The sequence below is a fragment of the Phoenix dactylifera genome, chromosome 1 (genome assembly GCF_009389715.1).
Source record: "Phoenix dactylifera cultivar Barhee BC4 chromosome 1, palm_55x_up_171113_PBpolish2nd_filt_p, whole genome shotgun sequence".
NCBI classification, from domain to species: Eukaryota; Viridiplantae; Streptophyta; class Magnoliopsida; order Arecales; family Arecaceae; genus Phoenix; species Phoenix dactylifera.
In genome coordinates, this window is record NC_052392.1 from 32,651,698 (window position 1) to 32,667,348 (window position 15,651).

General features: G+C 41.4%; 1 protein-coding gene across 1 annotated transcript; it reads left to right on the forward strand.

The window, feature by feature from the left end:
* Nucleotides 1–11,833: 11,833 nt before the first annotated feature.
* Nucleotides 11,834–14,078, forward strand: LOC103706555 (dof zinc finger protein 4-like). Its single transcript, XM_008790688.4, has one exon. The coding sequence runs from the start codon at nt 12,109–12,111 to the stop codon at nt 13,072–13,074; it is 966 nt and encodes a 321-aa protein (XP_008788910.1). The 5' UTR covers nt 11,834–12,108; the 3' UTR covers nt 13,075–14,078.
* Nucleotides 14,079–15,651: the final 1,573 nt, after the last annotated feature.

A 15,651-nucleotide genomic window follows, 5' to 3' on the forward strand; every position in this document is an offset into this window, starting at 1 on the left:
TATATATATATATATCGGGATTTGGATCCGGATCCGATTAGATACAAGATTTTTTATCCTGTTCTCAGCCCTATCTGCTGCTAATGGACATCTGGGCTGGCTATTGTGGGCCTTGTTGAGACTAAAAGGGCCTTGAGGGCCTTCTTTTTTGGTAAATAGGTGGGTGTTGCCAACAACCAACATAGGTTGGAGAAATGTAATCGTTAGAGAGTGAAATTGAAAAATAAAATGGCAATTCTGACCCCAGATGAATGAGACAATGGACTGGTAAATTAAATCATACAAATTTATACATAAAAAAAACTTAACTGTAACATTTTGATATTGGTTATTCGCAGTTATGCTCTAGTGTTGTTCTTCTAGTTCGTTATTTGCAGACTTATTTGACGGTGTTTTGACTTTGAACCATCACAGATCTCTTCTTGAGTTGTTACTTAGCAGAGCCTGAATGCTTTGATAATATCTAAGAAAAAAAGAATCCAACTGGTTTCATATTTTCGGGCACGTTTGTCAAAACCGTGCGGGCGTGTGTTTAATCCCGCATTAATTATTTTCTAGATAAATCTTTGGTACTTATACAAGGCCCAGGAATCGAACTCGGCTCATAGCTTATATGGATTAGGGAACATTGTAGTATGCATTTATAGAGGCTGACTATAAACCGATTATAGTGCTTGCGATTATATTTAAATTGATTTGAACCCTTAGTCTGGTGAGAATGTCAGAGCTTGAATTGAGGGAATATGTGAGGATTCGTGTGGGTGTGTATTTAGTCCCACATTGATTATTCGCTGGATAGATTTTGGTACTTATACAGGACCAAAGAACCTAAATAATATCTTTCAGCTAGTCTTTTTGGATGAGAACCGGAATTGTTACAACGTCATTGCAAAGCACACAAGATTTTTCTATATTACTGCAGTAAGCTTAACAGATTGTCAAATGTGTTGGTGCTAGCTATGTAAAAGCCAGACCATGCTTTCATATTGATGTTGCACCTTGGTTCATGAAGATATTCCGCTTGTTTTTGTTGACAATGAATGTTTATGCATTCAAACATTTTGTTCTAGGATGCAGTTTACTATATCAAACCTTGCCCAGTTTTCTACTTTGGTTCCATGAGATTAAACCGCATGACCACTAATATATATGTTTTCTCGACAATTCCTACTGCCTTTCAGGTTTTGCTATAATCTCTTATCTGTAATTCTGGAATAGGCAGATTAATTTTTGGAGTGTTAACATTAGGTCGGGGGCTGATCATAATTAGTTTCCTTCATTGGATCAAACTTTGGTTGATTAAAGCTTGCAGGTTCTAGGTCAAGATTAGATTTTTCTATCGAATTGTTTGTCCCAATGCCGGGAGGGGGTGGGTCTGAGCACAAAGCTACCTACGCTCCTAGGTCCAACTTTAGCTCATATGTGATGGAACATGTTTATAGAGCAGCTAACAGCGCTATAGAATGGATGGCGGCATATGTGGCCAATTATATAAAGACTATAATGTGGACTACTACGACAGGTATTTTTTCTAATTTTGCATGTATTTTATTTTCTGATTTCCATGAATGTATTTATACTAGATTGGCATAATAAATTCGATTTATCAAAAAAAAAAAAAAGAAAAAAAACGAGCGCGCTCTACATACCCCGGAAGCTGCCTCAAAATGCATTAGTTTGCCTCTAGCAGTTCATGAAGAACCCTGGTTTACACTTATTTCAGTTAAATTCCAGGGAATGCATATAATTTCCTATGATACTGCTTACAACATCTTGAAATGGACAGAGCATGCTAACTATGACCTTGAAGGTTGTTTGCATGTCAGGTACTCAACTCATTATGCTTAGAACCAAGACTACTGGTGTCACATCGCCTGAGTAGGTTGTGGCTGATGCAGAATTATTATATCATTAGGCATCATCTTTGCTTAATCTAGGTTCCCCTGTCTTGCTGCTGAATGTCTATCCTGATGAAGTGACTTCTTGTCCCCTAGTTGCAGGTGAACCATGTCATATTTCCTCACACGAATCAGTCTTTGGAAACTGAAAGCCTCTCACCATGTTCCACTGAGACAAAAGATGCAGGCACAGGCTACTAATCTCCACTTGTGCTTTGTTCATGGCGCAACATCATGAGTTCGATTAGAACCTTGTCCTCTTTTTAACAGTCCACGCCAACGAGCTTTATCACTAGCTGTCAGGATTGGCTCAATGATTTCTTTTTTTTTTCCCCATGAGATGGTATAATTATACATCCCTAGTATAGATACAGCCAGAGGAATCAGAGTACAAATTATTGCCGGGCAATCTATGTACTGTCTTTTTTTGTTTTTTTAGTAAATCGACATCTCACTATAAATTATGAGTATGCCTTGAAGCATCACAATACAAAATACGGGCTAGACTCTGCAGAGTGGGGGTGTCGCCCTCCCATAAAGAGGCTCCGGTATGATGTGCTGCAAAGGAAGCGACCCAGTCCGTTGCACTGTTCGCCTTCTGTAATACATGTGCGACCCCAAATGAGTCGAGGCCCTCCAAGAGGTGACCAGTATCTTGGACAAGTGAGTATAGCTCTGACCTAGCTCCACTCCTGATCCAATTGACCAATGTAGCCGACTCACCCTCCAATAGTATCCGTCGAGCCTTCAGGTGTGCTCTAGCATGAATGAGGCCCTCCCACGCCGCACGCAACTCCGCCACTGGAGCCGACTCATCAAATATGCAACGTTTCCCTGCTGCAATCAACCTAAACTTATGGTCTCTGATTACAAAGCACACACCACAGCACCTGCCACTCTCCGAGATGTTGCCGTCAAAATTCACTTTGAGGAAATCAGGGGGTGGGAGCTCTTAGGATACCATGGGTACCATCGCATGTCTGGTCACTACAAGAGCATTTGTTGTACTGGCTGCCTCTCGATATGTATGTATAGCTTCAAAAAAATTGCAAAGAAGCATTGATCTTCCAACTTTCAGATAAGAGCGTGCAATCCACCCGATCATTGCTAGCCCTAAGTATTGCGTACCCGACCTTCCCATGTCCCTCTCTACTCTTGCATTGGCAAAGGCGTATCATACAAACCCAGCCTACCTGCAGCAATCAAGGTGGAATTGGGTTCTCTGATTACAAAACCTGCACCGTTGTCGCCCATCGCTCTCTGCCTTCCCTTTGCCTGCTTTTGCCTACGCTCGATGATGTTTTTCGACTTGTATTTCTATCAATGTTATATCAGTTGTCACTGCCTTCTTTTGAACTAAATTTACGACCCAATGTAATGAGAGTTGGTGATTTAAAGCAAGGCCAGAATGGGGTCTAGTTGTCAGCCCCATGCTTGGTGTCCATCAGCATCGGTTGTTGGTGGTGCAGCTTATCACGACTTAATGCCTCCAGTGGGCCGGTATCCATCCTCCTCATTGCACTGGTCAGTGGTCACAGCTGGTACACTGTTGCTCAACTGTTACATTGATAAATTAGAAGAGTACCAGCATCATTCATCACATATTATATGCCCATGTACGGTGTTTGATGAATGATGGTGACATTCTCCATCCCTTTAACATGTTGATGATTATGAACCAGACACCCAAGTCCCATGGTTTCTTAATTCCCATGATCGAGCATTTCATTTGCAGCTCATACAAGTCTAACTTCTATAGAGCAAGCTTAATTTAGCATCATATCGAATTGCTTTCCATGGTCCCCTGCAACAATTTTTTTCACTTGATTTCCAATTGGGTCCACCAAGAGCGCGAAGGGGACCGGCATGATGCTTCCATGATGCAACAACAGTAAAAACGATCACCCCGTGATCGCAACCGGGCTCCGACCACGACCTTGCTAAAATTGGTAAACGGATCGAAAATAAGCCTGAATTTAACCTGTTTGGCATGTCCTTTTAACACTAATGAGGACTTGCTCCTTCTGATTAAGAAGCAATTGGAAAGATGGTCCTAACTTTAGGGCAACCAAATGCGCATGCGCTCGCTCGCTCGTGCACGCATGTGTGCGCATGCACGTGCACATGTGCCGCGCAATGTGTTTGAGCCACTTTCTTGAGAAATGAGTGGTATGGCTGTAGATCATCAATAAGCCTTGCCTGCTGTGAACAAAGTGACTCACTTGAGCTATGGAGGAGCTGGTTGATGTGAACCAAGCACAGTGTTCAGATATTGACGCAGGAGATCTTTAGGGGATTCCAAAACCAAAGAAAGTGGCTTGGGGGGGCTTTTGGCACCTTGTGTGTAGCCCTAGGGAATCAATCAGTCCAAAGGATTCACTGAAACTGGCAAATGGCGTGTCAATTTCCATCCACAGCTCCACATTCTACGGCTATCTGTGGAGTATAAAGATCCCTTGTCCCAAGGGATATCTTTACCTTTCAATTCCTGACCAACCAACAGTCCACACAATGGTGGTTGGTGCCATAGGGCTATAGAAGCCTCATGCCAACTATTATATATTGCTCCATCCTATTTGGAGCACATTGTTGTGGTCTATTACCTTCAAAACCCTAACCAAAAAATTTTTATCTAGGATTCTATTATCAATATTTCTATTTTCTTACTTCAAATCTCAATCTAATAAGCTCGGACTTGGATCTTTTATGCGCTTAATCATGTCATTTAAGCCCTTATAGACCACAAATTATCCAACACGAATTATCCATCCATCCAGCCTGCCAATTGATTTGTTCTCCATCATGTGCATAGCTCAACTAGCTGATGTATTTATTAGTTGCCAATTGATTTTGTACTGAAGAAAAATTGCAATTTTGAGTGCGTTAGCATAATTTTAGGAATCACGTGATAATTTGTATCAGCCTATATTATTTTTCTTCATTAGCGTGATTCTGTATCGGTCAGTATTATTTTCTTTTGTTAGCTTGATCTTATATCAGCTTATATTGTTTTTCTTATATGCTGTACACGAGTATATATAATCTTTGAGACGTGCCAAATATGATGGAACAAAAAAATAAAATCATTTTTTTTCTCTTTTTCTTTTGTTTTCTTCTTCTTCTGCAAATAATTTAACAGGTGGAAGTTGCTGCTATGGTACTTATAAACAAACATGAGACAAACTAGGATCATATTTTACCAATAATACTAAGCTCATCTTTTACAAAAATAGGGGAAAATATAGTTATCCACTTGTAGGGTAAAGAGGGTAAAAAATTAAGTAGTAATAGTAATCCCTTCAAATTAGTGGGACCATGCCTTTGCACCAAGCAAACAAATGTGCGTGTGACACGCAACATGTGGGTGGGTCACACGTGCTAGGGAGGGAACTAACACCTCAAGGGCCCATGACAGTGCATTCAATACCAAAAGCTCGACACTAACATTTACCAATCATGGTTACAAAGAGAAGGGGCACATACATCACACAATCTCCCTCCACAAATCATCATCCAAATCTCATACCTAATTTTATATTTTATAGAGCATTACGACTGAGTCTAGGGGATCATAGTGGTCAAAATCTCTTATCGCCGTAGGCTCGCATTTAGATAAAAAAAGTTGAGAAGAAACCATGGCATCCACACACAAAATCTTTATTGCCCTAACAAAGCAAGACAAAGATTAATTGAAGCCCATGTGGATTGCATGGTTTAACCGCTTTCTTAATCATGATGCGGGAGGATATGGGGAACATCCACATGTTCGTTCTCGTTAAATATGGTGCAATGTATGGTAGAATCAACTTTGCAATGATGGTGTCCACATGCGCTTGCAACATTTATGCTTTTTTTTTATAATAAACGAACGCAAGTGATACACACGTCAAAGTATACTTGGTCGAATGATATGCCGATTGAGCTAAGAACTTCTCAAAATCTAATCTTAGATATGATTCTCATCCATTTTAAATTTATCAAAGGAAAAATGACATGCTATCTATGTTCCACCACAAATAGAGAAAATTTATATGAGATCCAAGGAACCATTTTATTGCATGTATCATTAATTTTGACGAGCACTACTAATCTATGGCATAAAGTTTTAAAACACATATATGGCATCACCAAACATTAGTTCAGATGGTAGCACCCCGACCCACTCAAGGCAAGGGGCAGGGGTTCAATGTCGAAGGGCATCAACCCTTTTTCACAAACCTTTGTTTCTCAATACCTCAATTCCATGAGCATTAGGCTTGGTCTCCATGGGGAGCTAGGTTTGCCCTAGATGGAGGATGTGCAAGTATAGGATAGGGCGTGGGTCTAGAACTCCACACCATTTTCACAAAAAATCAAATGCATCATGCATGGCAAATGATCGCTTTCACAAGAACCTACCATTTTCTTTCAAATTAAAACCTCAAGGCCTTCTATCAACAATGTATCATTCCAATCAAAATTATTGTTTTGTTGCTGAGTAAACTTGAATTGACTCCTATTCTCAAAGCTAGTTGGCCCAAAAACCAGCTAAGATGATGGGCCCCTCCACAGAAACTATAAATAAATGGAGCATGAGTCAAACCTCAAAGACTTGCAAATGGGCGGTCTTCTCTATGTATTGACTCATGTATTCAAAGTGGATAATTGATGGTTTGATATAGATAACTCATATCCAATTAGATGTTGTAAAGCTCACATCCATCTCTTTTCTGTTGCTTCTTCTATAATTTATGAGGTTTTCTCTCCATCATAATGATGTTTATGGTAACCCACACCTTTCTTATTAACAAAAATGCTCTAATCAATTCGATTCTCATTTAATAAAGAAAAAAATAATAGTACATTACCTAAAATTAGAACTACATATTTTAGCTAGAAATACAAGATCGCAGGCCATCCATATGCTTTTCATCATGCAGAATATGTTCGCAATATTACTTAAAATGTAGTCGCACAAAGACCCGTCAAACACTATAATTATCCAAATCCGGTTTTTTTTTTAAAAAAAACCTTTTGCAATGCCCAAGTGAAAAATTAAATACAGATCAGAGGGGATGTGAACCCTGGGACTTCTTGCCCATGTTTACAAGTCTTTTCAAAGCATCTAATAATGTTTTATACTTATGGTAACAAATTTCCTCTCGATTATTGTCTCTTTTCAGCTTCCAACTTATGAATCATTTGTTGCAACTTTGTTTTGACAATTACTTCTATTCATTAAATGCAGTACTGAAACAGCGATGTCCACCCGGAATTGCAGCTCAGCTAGCATGAGAGGAGGATGGAGGGGAACGAAATCCTTGAGGGTACTTGAATTGCTTGATTTTTTTTACGTTCCGTGTGACAAGGACTGGTCCTTTGGTTCGAATGGAGGAGCTCTTGGAAATGGACGTGAAAGAAAGAGACACACACATGTGGTAGAGATGGAGATGGAATCCCATTAGAGAAAGAGAGAGAGAGAGATGTGGAATCCCAAGCCCCTCTATATTTGTTATAAGGGTGTCTCTTTCTTTCGCATCTTCTTTCTTGAAATAGACTTATGCCTGCTCCTTTTGCCAAATTTGTACATTCCTTTGGCTCTATCTCTCATTCTTATTTTATATTTACAACAATATTATATAAATATTATGATATATTATGATATTTAACATATCAGACGTATCTTAATATAAAACAAATCCACGTACGCTAACAGGGTCGCAGACTGAGTAGTTTCGTATGTAGTCAGTTACTCTTTGGAGAAGGAAAGTTGTTTAAAGCGATTCGAGACTTGTTGTTTTCTAATTTTATTGGATGTATCCATAATATGAATCGTTTTGTCTATTTTTTCACAATAACAATTATCATATATACCAAAAATAATACCAGTTATCGTAACAATAAAAGCAGATCTATAATCTATTTTATCTTATGAGTGGAGGTGGGTTTTTTGAAAGGAAGAAGTGCATCCTTTCACATGTTCTCTCCCCCACCAGAGTTAGGAGGCCATTTCCTTACGCCAGAGAGAGATGTGGAAAGAAAGAGACACCCTCAGGGCTCGGCCATTTCCTCCACGCTCCATCCCTTCCCCCCCCACCAAACTCCACCGTCCCATGTGCTCTCCTCTCATCCCAATGCCCGTCGAACGGCATCAGCGCTTGCGTCCTCTTCCTTTTAAGACGCGAAAAAGAACCGTCCTTCGTGCACTTGGTCTCGTGGCTTTATTGCGGTAGAATAATATCATGCATCAAATGTATATACCATGCATTAATGCCCCAACAAACACTTTGAAGCATTAAGGAGGCTACTTATGAAACAAAGGCTATAATTCCGCATATATATATATATATATATATATATATAGCATGGTATGTTGTTGTGTGATCAGAGACCATGGTTCTAGGCTGATTGCGGTGGGGAACGTCGTTCCTTCGAGGTCTCAGCATTTAGGACGGAGTTCAAGGCTGCATAGAAGGGGTTTGGCTATGTGAGACATGTTCTGAAGGCTGGCTACATCATTCTGGAAGGAGACTCAGTCTTGTTGGTTGAGCGCCTACGTGAGATGAGGCTGGAGAAGGCAGAGCACCTGATTTTAGGTGACACACATCGGATGATGCGGGTGTCGTGCGGTCCAGGTTGGGCATGCCCTTCGGAAGGCGAATCAAGCTGCTGATTGGGTCACCTCATTCGCTGCTCATCATTTGGAAGAATTTCTCTAAACCCAACAGTCTTCTGTTCTCTTTGCTTGGTGTAGCCTTATTGCTAGTGATGTAGCTGGTTGTGCTTATGTAAGAGCAGTGTGAATAGCCGATGTACCAAAAAAAAAAAAAAAATTGCTTCTCACATAAAGATGACTCAAATCTTCTTAAAACATTTTTTTCTTCTCAAAATGAATTCTCTTCCTTCTCTTCTCGTGCTTCTAAGAAGGACGCCTCCCATACTTTTTATAAAGATAACTTGCGCCATCAAAATTCTTCAACAGCTTTCTCCCAATCTAGAAGACAAAAAAATTTTGTTGCTATTTCAGACCAACTCAAAAGCTAATGAAAAACCAAAATGTTCTAAAAGATAACTTTTGTATGTTGAATCTAAAGCTTAATCTAAGCTAACTTTGGGCGGCATATCAAAACAAAAAATTAATAATTAAATGATAAGCTTGTTGGAGTTTGTGACGACTCCAACAATTTAAGATATAGTGTTGTTTCAATCTTTATCATCTGGGCGGTGATCTATAATTCTAATTTTAACTTTTTTTTTTTTAACCTCTTCAATGAGTCCTATGATGATTGTTAATCTTTGTCGCATTTTATTTTATTGCGACGATCCTAGATTGTTTTGATTGCTTTTAAATTTCTCCAACATCTCACTAGAGCAAAACGAAGTGATGCTTTGATGTTTCTCCCACCTAGATGAGAAAGTGGAATTCAATGATCTCTTCTAAAATGCAATGGCCCCTAAGAATCATGATCCCTTGAATATCACATGTGAGATGAGATGCAAAATTTATAAAATCCCATTGCATTCTTTAGATGTGCATTTGATAATATCCAATTGTAAACAACTGCAACCGACACGTATGCAACGTAAGTAAGGAAGCACAAGATTTAGATTTCTGGAAATTTATCAAGTTGGAATTGCATGGGGTTTAGGTGGTTTTTCCGACAATATTTACAAGTGAATGGTAATTAGTTCAGTTAATAAAGTTATTGAAGGTTAGATACTAGTAACCTGTCACTATCTGAAACTATATTACCTCAATAAATTGAATGAGGGCTAGAAACCATTGCAAGTTGTCTCATTGAAAAAGAAGAAGGAAGTAGTCCCAAAGTGCTTTCAGGTATAAGATAATTGCCACTAGTAGTCCAAGATATGAGTGTTCAATAGCTCGTATTGTCTCATATTTTAATAGACTGATTAGATTCGATGTCAATAGTAATGCTTTTTTTCTAGTTAAAGCCATCGACTCTTTGGAGTTGCTTACGTCCTACCTAGCACTTCTTACGACACAATTAGACTTCAATGGAGTGCGACAAATAATTCATCCATGTATCATGAAACCTTTGTTGTCCTAGGAACATCATACATGTTGAAAAAATGGGTAATGGCAGACAAATATTACATGGACCAACAAATTGCGATGCACACCTAAAACAAGGTAAAGAGGATTGGAAGTGAAGAAAATTCACTTAGCTCTCTATCATTTTGCTTTGACTTCATGAACCATGATGCTATAAAAAGTTGGATGGCAATAACTTGGTGTCGGTACATTTTAATATTAAAATGACAATAAATTGTTAATAATTTTGAGATAGTAGAGAAAATATGAGTGGATAGAAATTTCATACACCGACATCATAATTCATATGTCAATAAACTTAATTAATTTTATTTTTGTAACAGAATATTTATTACACACTCTCATACTATTCTCACTACTCATGCATAAATGGGCCCTTTTTTTAATTAAAAAATTTATCACCCTCTCACTCCACTAATCCATTTTCTTGGAAAACTTGAAAAGACCCCATACCATTAGCCTCTAATGCAGAATTACACATTTTCTAACCAAAGAAAGTTGTTCTTCTAGTGGAGCCTTGAGCTCAACCTTTTTGTGCAGAGCTAATATATGACTATCTAGTCAGGCCAATCATAGACGCATCTCAAATTGATTAATATCATCTCAAAATTTTTTTGTTTCAATTATTGCATAATGCACCAGAACTTCTTTCTTTTCATGTACTATGGCACGTTTTTGTTTGCAGAAATTAAGTACATGACCTAAAAGTATAGGTCCTAGCCACCCTCTCAAAAATGGTGCACAATCTTAGGTCCTTAACATGGTGCCACATTGCAACGAATCTCCTCGTGATAGCGAAGCTAGCCAGGCTCCAAATAACGTGCCATGGCTTGAAGCTATCAAGCTTCCCGCCCGTACCGAGAGGATGAGGATGGAGCCGCGGATCAACCTCCTTTCGGATGGTTGAGATGATCCCCTGGCGATGCGAGCAAAATCGGGACGTCCGATCGATGGACCCGAAGGGATAGGAGTTGCGGCACAGCGTCGGCCGGTGGGGCAGCAGCGAGTGCCGCGCCATGGTGGCACCGTAGGTGGGGTCCGCGCGAGAAAGGCTGCGATCAATGATTGGGAGGGGGGGCCAATGGGAGGGCGCAACGTGGGCCGCGGAGGACCACACACGAGCCTGATGGCCGACAGCAGGATTGAGTGGTGGCGAGGCACCGCCATGGATAGCCCACGTGTCGCTTTCGGATCAACCGCCCCTCCAGGCCACGGACGTACGGCCCCTCCCATACTCCCGACCCACTCCCACGGGTACTGGACAGCTGCCCTCCAGCCACAAATAAAATTACGAGGATACCCCGGACCACAGGAACCAGATGACAACGGTAGCCAAATTAAACTTTGTTGAAGCACTATTCGATGTCAAATGTCATGCTTTTATAACAAATTAGAGTATGAATTCATAACAATATTGTAAATTTGGAAAAATAGTGTTATCACCTTTTCTCTCTTCATAACACATACCTATCAAAATAATACTTAATCTGTAGCTTAGTTAAAATATTCCTTTAAAATAAATTTGAAATAATTAGAGGCAGGAGAAAGGATTGTAAAATATTATTTGCATTCTTGTTATAAACAAATGCTAGACAGCTCTTCCACATTTCTAGACTTAAATTCCAGCGATATTAGGATAATTAAAAAAATGTTGACTTTATGCTCACCTATTAAAGTGTGATGTGTACAATTTTGGTTAGCTCTGAACCGTGGCAATTTTTCTTCACATCGCTCTGGAGTTTTCTCTTACTCTCTTAGTCAACATATTTTTTCTGTTTTTATTGGCTATACTAATATGGCTATACTAGTATGCATGCGGTATGGGAAGTCGGTGAAAAAAAAATAGTGTTATTTCTGTCGATTTATGTCAAAAGTCGGGGTGAATTAGTAATTTTATACGGGGGCGAACAGAAGATATTTGCAATGGGTTATGTAGGCGAAGCAATTGCTCCTAAAGGAGAGAGCGAGAGCGAGAGAGAGAGAGAGAGAGGAGGGAGAGGGAAGCAGTTTTCTACCCGGCGGGCGGAGATAAATGTGCAAACCTTCGCCATAAGAAGGAGGTCGAGAATTTTCTAGAAGCAGTTCTCTAACCGGTAGGCTACTCTCCTTCTGGTTCCTCGCGGGAATCCAAACAACTCCGCCGCCAGAAGCCTAATGCAGGATTTCCAGTCGATACCCGGCGTCTCCGGCCGCATCTTTGGCGGCGGCGGCGGCGGCGGAGGGGGAGGGGGAGGGGGAGGCGGGGCGGACATGCGGCGGCTAAGGGGGTACCCGGCGGCGGGACAGCAGCAACCGCCGGTCAAGTGCCCCCGTTGTGACTCCACCAATACCAAGTTCTGCTACTATAACAACTACAATCTCTCCCAGCCACGCCATTTCTGCAAGGCCTGCCGCCGCTATTGGACCAAGGGCGGCGTCCTCCGCAACGTCCCCGTCGGTGGGGGATGCCGCAAAACCAAGCGCTCCTCCTCCTCCTCCTCCTCCTCCAAGATCACCAAATCCTCCTCAACCGCCGGCGACAAAGACCGCCGCCGGCCTTCCAACTCCCGATCCAGCAGCGACAGCTCCAGCCTCACCGCCGCCACCACAGAAGCGTCCACCTCCGCCTCCGTCTCCGTCACCGTCTCCGCCTCCTTCCCCGACTCCACACTCTTCGCCTCCTCCCAGCCCTCCCACCCCAACCCCCCCTTCGATCCACCTCCGCAAACGGTGGCGCTGGACACCCTGGGCCACCAGGCGCCCGAGATCTTCTCGCAGGCGGCTGCGGGCAGCACCTTCACCGGCCTGATGGCCACCGCCACCACTTCACCCGCGGCCTTAGGGTTCAACTTCTCCGATCCGCCGCCGATCGGTGTCGGACCTCAACAATCGCCGCCCAAGGCGGCGGCGACGTTGGCGGAGGAGATCAGGATGCCGGGACTCATGGATCATTCGGCCCCCGTGGATCTTCCACTCTTTCAGGGGCGATCTGGCGGCAGCGGCGGCGGGGGGCTCACCGGCCTGGACTGGCCGGCAACGGTGGACCCTTCCCTTTTTGATCTCACCAGCGCCGTCGATCCGGGTGCGTACTGGAACCAAGACCACTGGGGGGACGCGGATCCCTCCCTCTATCTTCCGTAATTAATCCCTCATTAACCTCCCTCCCCTAAACTATATTATTAAAGAAAAGAATGATTTCCATGTATATCTTTTTTTTTTCTTTGCTTTTTAAATTGGGTTTTTCTTTTGGATGTGTTTGGTTTTCTTATCTTTTTGTCGATTACGACTGACTTGGCTTTGTTTTCCAAATTGTAAAAGTATAGAACAAATTGCAAGGAGTTGTCATCTTTTTCGCTCTTAGTCTTTTTCTTAATTAATGGTTATATGGTGAATATTAGCTGTGTGGGGTGCCAAAGGCTGTGTTAATTATGATAATTAGCGTCAGCAGATCTAGGATTTGTTTTCTTAATCAAGGGAAGGGAGGACGACCGCCGCCACGTCGGCGGTGGGCCCGCAGGGTACGGAGGGGGAACTACCGATGACGCGTGGCGTCGTACGCTCACGTGGTGGTGGTCGGGACCGGGAGTTGGTGTCGTCCGGCGAGGCTGGCTTCGGCCACGTGGTGGGTTCTGGTTGGAAGGACAGCTGGTCTTGGGAGGCCGTACGCTTGCTGTACTCGCCGCTGAGGCCGGCCACAGGGTGGATGCTTCTGGAAGACCAGTTGGTGGACCCCAGCCTCCGCTGTACACTGTGCTCTCGGCCCCAGGGGCGCGTGCATAAAAATACTGGCACCTGTACGTGTGATGCAGGAGGAGGAGAATATTGGGTGGCTGTGATCATCTACAAGTATTGCTCCACTTAATTTGCTACTACAAATACCATTTGAATGTCCAAAAGTTTTCTCGGAAACATGCTTACCCAGACGAGAGAATGCTATATTTTTTACCCTTTTTTTTTTTTTTTTTTGGTGCACCGCACTCCTTGTACCATACATACATAAGAGAGTTAGAAACATCCTCCTCGTTCTCTCAAAAAAGACTTCGAGAGTGATATGCTGCGTAGGAAGCTATCCAGTCAGCAGCTATGTTAGTCTTCTGGTACATCATTTTTGACTAAGGATTCTTCTTAATTTGTGTTTCTCTGAAGCTCTTTGAATTAAATCACTCATTGTTAGGTTTGTCGGGTGTTCAGGCTGTTTGTGAGCAGCTTATATTCAGCTCGGAATTCAATTTAAGAGAAATTTACTTCATTATTAAGCAATTTGAGCTTGAGTTTTGTTCGGCTTGTTCATGCTTGACGCGGTTAAGCTCCAAAATCAAAAAAAGAAAGAAAATTATATATATTATTTAATTTAAGTTATTATATTTAAAATTTATTTTAATAATTATTTATTAAATAATAATATCATTGAGATTTAGTCATGAACACTAACTGAAGTTTATGTCTAAGAAAGCCTGCCATACCTCAAGCTTTCACTGAATCCTTTAAACAAGTGGTCCATGAGTAACTAGACCTGGAGTTAAACTTAGCCGAGGAAGCTCAAGCTTCTCTTCAGTTATCAAATGAGCCAAGCTCAAGCAAACTTGTTCGAGCACTGCGCATTTACGTCCAATGACCATCGTCTGTTAAATGATTCCAACTAATAAATAGCTACTGACGAACAAGATTATCCGCATGAATAGATTATTATTTGTTTAACAAAAGGAACCAGACAGAAGTGAACTGTAGAGGATCCAAACTTTATTTACTTTTGTTGGAGTGTCAAATTACGGCATGCCTACCTTTGTAACATGTGTAATTTGTGCCAATAATCATGTTTCTGAGAATGCGGTTGGCCTGAAACACTAAAGGATCCTGAATTTCTTAGTGAATTCAATGTTTCATCCCAATTCTATTCTCAAATTCAAAGGTAAGGAAATATGAGTTCTTAACCAAGAGGTCCTAGCAAATGTCCTTTTGCCGTGTTATTTGAAAAAGTAAATAAAAGAGCAAAAATGTATCCGCATAAAAATCCATGGACGGCAAACCCCTCCCAACAGCTATGCATAGGTATGACAAAAAGACCTTACCAAGAGGCCTGTAAAAGCTATGAATACAAGCATACTAATCATCAAGATCACAACTTTCAACATTATATCATCCAGCTTCTCAAGTCGCTCTGAACAATCTTTAAAACATTAGGGATCAACAATTTCTAATTTCCTACATTTAAAAGGTTAAAAATATAAAAGTTTAAAATTATAGTTATATCCATTGCCGCTGAGAACTGGACTGGCCCTAGGCACTGCGGCAAAGTGTGACATTAGAGAGCTCGATGGTCGGATGCTCTGGTCGGAATTGGAGAAGGCAACCGACGCTTAGTCACTGCAACCGAGATTCTCGTTGAATGACAGCACTCCAACCTAAAACAGCATAGAAGAAAAGAAATCCTATAGCCGGCACGTATTTGACAGGAGACCATCTGATGTTTAAGTCAGCATGGTAATCAAAGGACAGGAGAAGATTGTCTTTTAGTTTGTTAGGGCGTTTTTCTTGCTTACCTCCTCTGTCACTCTGTCCCTTCTTTTTGTGTATATCCAATGGAGGAATTTATATATCACCAGAAAATTAGAACATATAGGTCAACCAGAAGTGAGTGGCTTAAGTACGACCCGAACATCAGGTGTGAATGCTTCGCACACAGATAACGTCTTGTCTGTCACATCAGTGAGAACTCGA

Bases quoted from the DNA above. Each gene is read 5' to 3' on its own strand.
- LOC103706555 (XM_008790688.4), top strand. From the start codon at position 12,109: ATGCAGGATTTCCAGTCGATACCCGGCGTCTCCGGCCGCATCTTTGGC.